Raw genomic sequence first — 9757 nt, forward strand, 5'->3', positions numbered from 1 at the left:
ATATAAAATACAATTAATACTCATAGTATAGTCCATTGTTATCTACCGCCATTAACCATCTGCTCAATCCCACGTAGATACCATTCTTTGGAATGGCTGTCAAAGAATTTTTTTTCCCTAGAAGGAAATGGGCCATGGATACAAGTAGTAATCCGATAGTGCGAGGTCACAACCTTCTCTTGTGAGATTGTGACATGTCGTACATCGACTAAACTACTCGGTATAATTGTCTGTTTGAAAAGTCAGATAAGTAAGGCTACCATGAAGGGTGGGAGTGAAGGATTTCATGCCGTTTTTCAATTTCAGGCGCTTTTTAAATATTGCTCGATTTAACTACATTAAAGTTTCCTTTTCCTGATTTAACCTCCTCAATTTTGACTATGTGTGTTGGAATAAACATCTCAAAATTTGACTCTCTCCCTTGAGGGACCAAAACCCCTATACTAATGAATCAAATTAAATCAGTTCATTAGTGTAAATTCTGAATAGGAAAAACAGGTTGCATAGTAATATATTTCTATAACCAAAATGGTAACATAATAATTTTAGCAATATGAAAAAACAGGCATTTAGTGATATTATGACTGCTTTCTACTATTCTACTGTACTATTTTTAAAATTAAAATTCTTAATTTTTTTATTTTTAGGACAAAAGTTTAGTACCTTGGTATTAGAAATGAAACTTACAAGGCACTTTGGCCATTATCTACTAAATTACTATTTGCCTAGTGAACTTTTGGTAATTATTTCATGGTTTTCATTTTGGATAGATCCTGCAATCGTACCAGCAAGAGTAACTGTTGGTATGTTATTCATCAATAAAATTATATTAATAATCTTTAAGATTGAAATATATATTTAAAACTATTCTATATTTAAAAAATGGTATAAAATAGGACATTTAACATTTCTTTTTAAAATATTTTCAGTTAGTCTTTACCACTGTCTACTGCCTTTCTACCAGTGATTGAATCCAGTAATAGCATTTTTTTTAATATTAAAAATTTCATTATATAATGATTTTTTTTTTTGAAATTTGGGTAGCTATCAAAGTGCTGTCTTTCAAACCAAAAGAGATAAGAGTCAGGTAATGGAATATAAAGGTCATAGAAAGGGAGAGAAAACTCTGACATTTTCTATTCTTCCAAATTTTATTTGGACCATGCACCATGATCAATGATGATGTACTAAGAAGTAATTGTACCATGATCAACATAAAATCATCTCAGCATTTTATAAGGTAGCTGAAACTTTCCATCTCTACAAAAAAAATGTGTCACACCAGTAACTGGAAGGGAATTAATGTCCCTTTGTCCAATGAGAAACATGTATATTCGGAAATGATGTAGAATTGATTAAGTTTGATGAAGATTGAGTATTTTTGGGGGGTGTTATCTCAGAAAACAAAAAACTGCCTTTGTCATAATAAAGTATTGACAAATAAAAAATAGCTTGGTTTCTTTGCTAGAAAAAATTACATGTGATTTGACGACGTTGGTGAAAAAAATTTTGTGATGAGGTTGACGAAGAACTGTGGTGTTGGTCTTATAAAATAGCTTTTAAGAAGGCTTAAAAGCTAATTAAAGGCTTAATGCAGCTCCCCAGCAACCAGATGTTGAGGACAATATTGTAGGTACACTATTCCTGGAACTGGCAACTACTATTTTATATATAGAACTGATTTTTCACCAATCACTCAGGAAGAGATAGAAGACATTGTCTCAGAACTACAACAGGGCAGGGCATCTGGGTTGGATGGAATTCCAGATGTCGCACTTTAGATGACTTTCAAAAAAAGTCCAGATCTTTTTATTGATCTCTTCTATTCCTGCATGAATGAAGGCTCATTCCCAAAATCAAGGAAGAGACAGCACTTTGTATTTATTCCAAAGGATAAAGGATGGATGGACCAGTTAAGCTATTATCAAATTTGTTTACTACTACAGGTAAGGTGTTTGTGAAAATCCTTTTCCTTAGGCTACAAGAGTTCTTTGAGCAAACAGTCTCTCTAGGGCTCAATATGGATTTCGGAAAGAAATCCACCATAGTTGTCCATAAAAGGTTGAGATAACGAAAGAGAGGGCTAGAAGAAGTGACTAACATGGAAGAAATGAGAAGCGAAAAATGACCATGAGAACCATGTGAAGATAATTGTAAGGCGGCACTCAAAAATTTTCCTCCATGAAGTAATACCTTACAGTGGCACCATGAAGAGGAAAGAATATGTGGTTTTAGTGAGTAAAAAACCCACTCATGGATAGTTATGAGCCTATCCATGTCTTTTGAAGATTTCAGCCGACCCTCACAATAAAACACAAACACACACGCACATATACTGATATGAAGTATATTACACAATTAATTTTAATATCTCCACTACCTTTTTTATTACTCAAGAGTTAAAAATTGTAAAATTATTTTCTGTAAGATTATCATTTGCTAACTAATACTTTTATATTTTCAGGAGTTTCTACGATGCTCACTTTCATTTTACTAGATATGACTGGGGAGAGTGTACCTCGAGCATCTGAGTTTATGGCAAATGATCTTTGGTTTCTTATATGTACTGCTTTTATGTTTCTTTCTCTTGCTGAATTTGCTTTTGTTAATAGTATCGATAGAAAGCAAGGGTATGATTTGTTTTTTTATATTTTATTTATTAGTAATATAGTACTCCTTCTTAATAATTAGTATTATCATTTAATAACAAACATAAAATCTATATAAATCAAATTCTCCTTTATGTAACTTACATGATTAAAGTAATGACTAACTTTAATTGTTTGAAGATTGTTTTACTCTGAAAATCATTTAGATCTATATTAAGATTAATTATCCCCATCCTTATTCATACTTCTCTTTTCACTTCTATTATTGTTTCTTCTTCATTGGGTTTAGTCCTTATGGTCCACTTTACATCACTGACCAAAGTTCAAGGATATTTAGATAGTACCATAGCATAAAAGGAAGAATACCAATGCAGACATACACTCAGGAATAGTCATATCTTTATTTTATGTCTGAATACTGTACTAATTAGTTTAGAGGGATACTGGATTTTTTAACTATCTATGTCATATATTAATATTAATTATAGGCTATGATGGCCATCCTGCGATTTATAAGTATTTATATTAAGGATAGTTAAGCTCGGTTAGTTCTTTGATGGACGTTGCCTTAGTAGCTGGTAAAAAAAGTTATTGATATGGATACAGTTATTGAGGTCGGGACTTTTTATTTATTGATAGTATATATATCTATATATGCATTAGCACACACAACTTTAAATTCGGTGATTTAGATGAATGTGACCTTACAAGGTCTGCTCGAGAAATTATCCATTGTTAGCAAACCTGTGAACATTTAATGTTAGGAAGTTTTTGGTTCATCTTTTTTCATTGTGATTATTGGAAAGCTATTGGGTCATAAAGTTACAATGTAGAAGGTTTGTGTTTCTCAAAAAAATTTTAATTTATATTTTGCTTAAATTGTCAATTAAAAAAGTTTAATATTTCATTTCATTCATATTATGTGTACATTTTTTGAGTTTTGATTACATTTATTTCAGTGTTGAAAAAGTACATCTTAAGAAATTATCGAGCAAGTATATTCTTCGTGGAGGTGTTGATACAGCAGCAGGAAGAAGAGCAAAGCTGAGGAGATCATCATCTTGTCCTTCATCACCTGAAATTCGTCGTCATTTTGCTCGTAATCCTAAAGCTGCACAAAAAACATTTGAGGTATATAGTTGTATAGAATCAATAGTTTCTTTTAATTATATATTGAATGACGTTAATTTTCCCATCTTACATAAACACTTATCGTTTTGATCCCCTAAAGAATTAGCTTGATCTAAAATTTAGATTTATTCTTATTTGTGTATTATGGTTTAATCAATAATTACTGCAAAGTAGTTCACTTAAAGTATCAGTAATGCTGCCAAAGATTCAAATTGATTCTATAAATGTTTTGGCTTAGTTTTTATAAAGTATTGATACCATTGTTTGAAAGTTGCATTACTGAAAATGAGAGGGAAAAAAAAATCAATTGAATCTAGAGACTTCCTTTATCCTCGAAATTATATTACTGCTTTATGTATAACTATAAAAAATTTATAGTTAATTTTTGTAAATAAGTTCGTTTTTAAGCAAAGAATTTTTTTTTAGGAACTAAAGGAAGTAAGTATTTCACTGGGAAATCTTGTACTTGCTACTGGAGCTGACAGAGAGACAAAAATACAGGACACTGGTAGCTCATTCTTCACCATGACTCCTCAGGAAATAGCTAACTGGATAGATGTTAAGAGCAGAATAGTATTCCCACTTGCCTTTGTGATTTTTAATGTGGTCTACTGGGTTTCATTAATAGTGGTTTAAGCAATACTGTATAAGGAGAAATTTAGATCTGATATAAATCAGATAATGTTAAAAACTAGAGACTGGATGTTATGCTTATAAAGACAAGTTGCTGGCTTTCTAGATTTGCTTAGTTCCTCACTAAACTATCAATAACCTATCCCTCACTCTCAAAATAAACTGGTATTCGGGATATAATTACGAGTAACTCAATAATGTAACTAACACAGAAATAATTTCCTCCTAGGCTAAACGGAAACTGGCTTGCATTTTTTGTTGTTTTTAAATAGTTTCCATTTGTATTTCAAGTTAGATTAAAGGCAAGAGTGTTAAAATATGCAATTATTTTTTTTTTTTAATATTTTGATTTGTAACAGGAACTATAAAATTTATAAAGTAATGAATAATTCTATTCCGAAAAAAAAAGTTTTAAAATGATGAGTAATTGTTGACTGTGGATTCATATAATGAGAAGAAGATTGTTAGGGGTACAGTCAGTGAAGAACACAAATAAGTAGTAATTTATTTATTAGTGCTAACGTTTCGGCCATTATTTCAAGCCTTCTTCAGGGTTAAGAACAAAAACCAAGACAACAACTATAATGAATAAGAGGAATTACAGAATGGTTAGAAAATAAGAAAACAACTAACATTATAAGTAAGAAATATTATTGAAAGACATGTATCATATAATTATTATGAGAAGATAAAGACTGTATAAGAAAAGAAATAATAAAACAGAAGTAAGAGGAAAGAATAAATAATAAAATACGTTTGAAAATCTAGTTAGTAAATACATGTACAAAATTATTTAAAATAAACAGGGGAAATGAAACATATATGTAGGTAATTAAATATGTAAGTAAAATAGCAGGATTAAAGAAATAAAATATGAAGTTATATAATCCAAAAGGAAAAGAAATATGAATATTTTAATTTAATTATTAATTTTTACATATTTGTATTCGTCACTGTTTAAAAGTTTTAAAGCCAAAGGTTGTGGTGACCAAACATATTGGAGTGTCCGAAAGAGCTCAGTTCGGAGTGGTTTAGTTTTAATTTCCAGGTATATTCTATGCAATATGCAGGCAGATGTATAAAAAATGTGAATTTTGTTTAAACAAAGTTTCATTTATTTCAATCCATCATATCTTTGAAGATGAGATTGATAAAATAGTATGCCTCCCTAACTTAAATCCACTGGCATAAAGAATGAATCCAGTTTCTAACAGAAAAGCAATTTTTCTTTGTTGGAAAATAATTCAATTTTTATTTAGGGTATGAAGTCCAAAAGTCTGTGCTAAAAAATTGACATTATCAGATGAAAACTCTGATAGCACTTTTTATAATGTTATTTGCATTGCTAATAAAAAATGAGAGTCTGCCAGTCAGATCATGCTACCAGCAAAAATGGTGGCTGTTTCAAAATTTAAAAAAAAATTGATTTTTCATTCAGCGCTCCATATCTTTAAAAGTACCCATAACACTAGAAAATCTAATAAAGTGCCATTTGAAATAGAGTAAATTAGCTTTAGTACGAGCCCTGAAAGAATTATTCATGTTCAGTAGTTCTTGAGATATACTTTTTTAAAGCAATATTTCATAAAAAATATACTGAAAAATCAGTAGTTAGTGAATTTATTACAATACATTTATCATATTACCCACTAGAAACTTATGGATCAAAATCGACGAATTGTGTCAAATTTTTTTCTCTAGTTCTCTTTTTTAGTTAAAACCTTTTTAGTTATAATTTTCAGACTGTTCCTTTAAGTTGATGGGGGATAACTTTCGTTTGACAAAACTGTTTATGTGAAAATATTAAAATCTTTTTTTTTTCTGACCTCCTTTATTGAAAATATATAAATATAACAATATTAATATATACCTGAGTATATAAACATCAAACTGGTGACCTTCCTTTGCCATATAACATTATAAGGGGTTGGGCTGGGTCCGCTGAAGGCGGTGGTTACAATATTGGCCCAGGAGCCGCTGGCCGGGGGGTACAAAGAATGGAGAGGGCCGCTCCACTGGGGAATAAGATAGGTTATGATGACTTCAGGCTGAAAACATTAAAATCTATACATCTACACAAAATAAATTTCCTTGTTTCTAAATTAATTAATTGAGATGGAGACTTTTGGAGATTTGCTGAAAATGACTGACAAACTTTTAATTTTTAATAGCATAAAAAATCTGGTCTCTGGTTTGGTTATAACACATTGCGAATCTGGTTTTTGTATTATTAATGTGAATAATTAAATTTAATCCTAAATATTTTTAGGTTTCAGTATTTAAATAGAGTTTAAGAATTGGATTATGTCCACTTTTATTTTTTATAAACGGTTTATAATTTTATTTTATTTGACTGTAATTACTAATAAACTGTAAAATAATTCAATTACAGTTAATTACTAAATAACTGTAAGTACCAATACATGTAAGAATAAAGAAAATATTAAGAAATATTACTTAGTATTTATAAATTTCATGAATTGTGAATAGTATCAACATACCTATATAGATATTATTACCATATTTTTAATTTAGGACCTAAGTTATTGTAATTTAAATTATTTTATGTTTACAGGACTATTAAAGGATTCATTTCTCAATTAATATAAAGACAATTTATAATAGTTTTCTACAGAAGTTTTAGAAACAATTTTTTTTTCTGTTCTATAAAATATTTGAATATGTAAACAAAAGAATTTCGGAGGATTGACAACAACTAATTTGACAATTTTTTTTAAATTTTACTAGTTCATTAAAAAAAAACAAAAACTGATTTTTCTAAATAAATCCATCACTTATAGTATAAAGATTTATTAAATAATATTACTAATGTAAATTTTTATTCTAAATCCTTAAATTCTGCTTGTGAATTCAAACTTGATACATTTACCCGCTCCTATGAATGATTATTTTTGAAATAAATGCTTCTTAATTTGCAAGTAAGGGTGTGTGTGTAGGTTAATTCCTATAAAATATATATTTATATTTATATTTTTAATTATTTTCATAGGTATACTGAGTACTTAGTTGAATCTTGAATATTTACTCTCAGTCATCAGGTAAGATTAATGTGGTTCGCTATTTATATGCATTTATGGGCCTTAGCAAAAAAGCTAAAGAATGGTTGTCATATCTTTGCTTTTCTTTGATAGTTGAACAACATAAAACATATATATATATTTTTTAATTTTTCTTTTTCTTTTGAATTTTACCCAATTTCAAGGTACTGAGATTTCTCTCTGCAGACTACCTCAAAAATATCCTACTCGTCAAGAAGTAACCCCAATCTATGGCATTCTATTTGCCTTCTGTCCAATAGAAAATAAAAAAAATAAAATAATTTTCCAGCTGTGCCTCTATCAAAACAAAACAGTGATAGAATGCAGAGTTTTTTTTAAATTATTTTTTAACTCTTGGAATATACATAATGTACAAATATTCTTTTAATAATCCAGGTGAGGATGATGTTTCCACCTAAATATACCAATGAAATATGAAAGTTCAAAAAATCAACAAAGTCATAAATTAAACTAATACAATATATAGTATTATATTTACGTAAATTTAATAATGTTAAAATGTTGTACAATATTTCACAGCAGAGGACAGCTGTTAATTTCGTTGAGGTTTTAATGAATGATTCATTCATATGAACATAACTTTTTTTTTCTAATGCATTATCCTTTAGATTTTAATACCTAAAGTAAAAGGTAATTTATTTACGAATTATTCAATTGACTGTAATAAAATCTGTAGAAATTGGATTTAAAACACCAAAAAAAATTTAATAAAACTAATAGAATCAACATATGAAAAGATAAATAATCATCTGCTGTTGTAGAGACCAATTTTCAAATTCTGTTAAAATAATGTTATTCAAAAAGAATTAAGTATAAAAAAATTTCCATAAAATATGTTAAATAATTATCAACTGTTATAACCTACTTTAATAATGGTTTCCCCAAGAAAAATTAAATAGGCTAGTATGAGAATTCTGTATTACTTAACATAGTCATTTAAAAAATGCTGGCTGTATATTTGTTACACACGATGATTCATCAAAAGAAATTTTATGCTCAGAATATGTATTATCCAAAATAAACTCAACTTTCTCCTTCTGAGAAGAAGTTCAAGTAAAAAACATGATGTGTAAGTGCTATAATCACTAATGAGAACGATATCAAAACTTTTCTTTTTTAGTTTTGCTTTATTTTCATAGAAGAGTTAACAACTAAATGAAGAGTAAATAGGTTAACACGGTTAGTCAAGGTGAATAAAAAAAAAGTATATCCCTTTTTATCAATTTATATTATTTTTTATCAATTTTTTAAGTTTTTAGTTTTAGTATCAACAGATAAAGTAAATATAAAAATTATAATGGAATATACATTTTATTCGCTCCGAACATTATCTGATAAACATATTTTTGAAATTTATCTTTACTTTAAGAACCTTTATAATTGAATTTTATAATATTATTTTTCCAGGACTATTGTAATTAACAATTTGTAATATACTTTTTGACTCATGATGAATGAAAATACAATAATAATACATATACACTTTTTTTTTTTCAGGCTAAGCTACTCAAACTATTTAGAATGGAAATTCAATGAAACTATTATGGCGCTTTTATTTACTTATGCTAGTAATCTGGTACATCGCATATGTAGGTGTGACATTGGTTTTGTTATATATTTATAATTCAATGAAGGAAGCGTTTGAAAAAAAACATGGTCGAGATTGGAAATACTTTAATCTATGAAACAAAGAGCTCTCAAACGCCATGGGATAAAACTAATTGATAAACTATATATTTGAAAGTTGCAAAAAAGATGTAGACACCACAAGCTAACATATCGGATTAAATATTAACTAGTATCATATATAACATAATTCTTAAACCTTGCAGCCTATTTTTTTCATTTTAAGGCTTCACAAAATTAAAAAATATAAAGGTTTTACCTAACTTTCATTCTGTGCCTATTATAAAATCAAAGAATTTGAATATGTCAAAAGCATACATACTTAGCCAAAATAAGAAATGGGGAAAAATTAAAAGTAGAAAAAAAAGGAAAGAAATTAGAGGATATATGTACTGTTTAAAAATTAAACTTGGGTATTAAATGTAGTATCAGAGAGATTCAGCCTCACATTATTTTTGACTTGTCAGTTTATTGATTAATCTTTCCAATTCAAAGCTGGGGTACCTTGCTTTATTGTAGTAAGGAATCAAAGGTGACAATATAAGTCATTGTTTTAATATCAGTTCATTTTGTTTTTTCTTTTTGTTTGTTTTTTTCTCTTAGACTACCATTAGCTATTAAGCTTCTAATAGTGAGAAAATTAATATTAGGAATGGTATCAAAAAAGACTGGATGATT

The 9757-nt window shown here is 28.4% G+C and overlaps 1 protein-coding gene across 4 annotated transcripts in view; it reads left to right on the forward strand.

Annotated features, from left to right (window-relative positions):
* LOC106686598 (pH-sensitive chloride channel 2) overlaps nt 1-9348 on the forward strand; it is a 24853-nt gene extending 15505 nt beyond the window's left edge. For 2 of the 4 annotated variants that reach the window (XM_067049235.1, XM_014429986.2), the window contains 5 exons: nt 648-803; nt 2465-2630; nt 3569-3740; nt 4167-8642; nt 8951-9348. In XM_067049235.1, the coding sequence (XP_066905336.1) occupies nt 648-803; nt 2465-2630; nt 3569-3740; nt 4167-4376 (704 nt within the window). In that variant the 3' untranslated portion in view covers nt 4377-8642; nt 8951-9348. The remainder of the gene's footprint in view (nt 1-647; nt 804-2464; nt 2631-3568; nt 3741-4166; nt 8643-8950) is intronic. The other 2 variants (XM_067049236.1, XM_014429985.2) reach the window with 2 other exon arrangements.
* The last annotated feature ends 409 nt before the right edge of the window (nt 9349-9757 follow it).

The sequence above is a fragment of the Halyomorpha halys genome, unplaced genomic scaffold (genome assembly GCF_000696795.3).
Source record: "Halyomorpha halys isolate HHAL.00 unplaced genomic scaffold, Hhal_1.1 Scaffold844.1, whole genome shotgun sequence".
Classification (NCBI taxonomy): domain Eukaryota; kingdom Metazoa; phylum Arthropoda; class Insecta; order Hemiptera; family Pentatomidae; genus Halyomorpha; species Halyomorpha halys.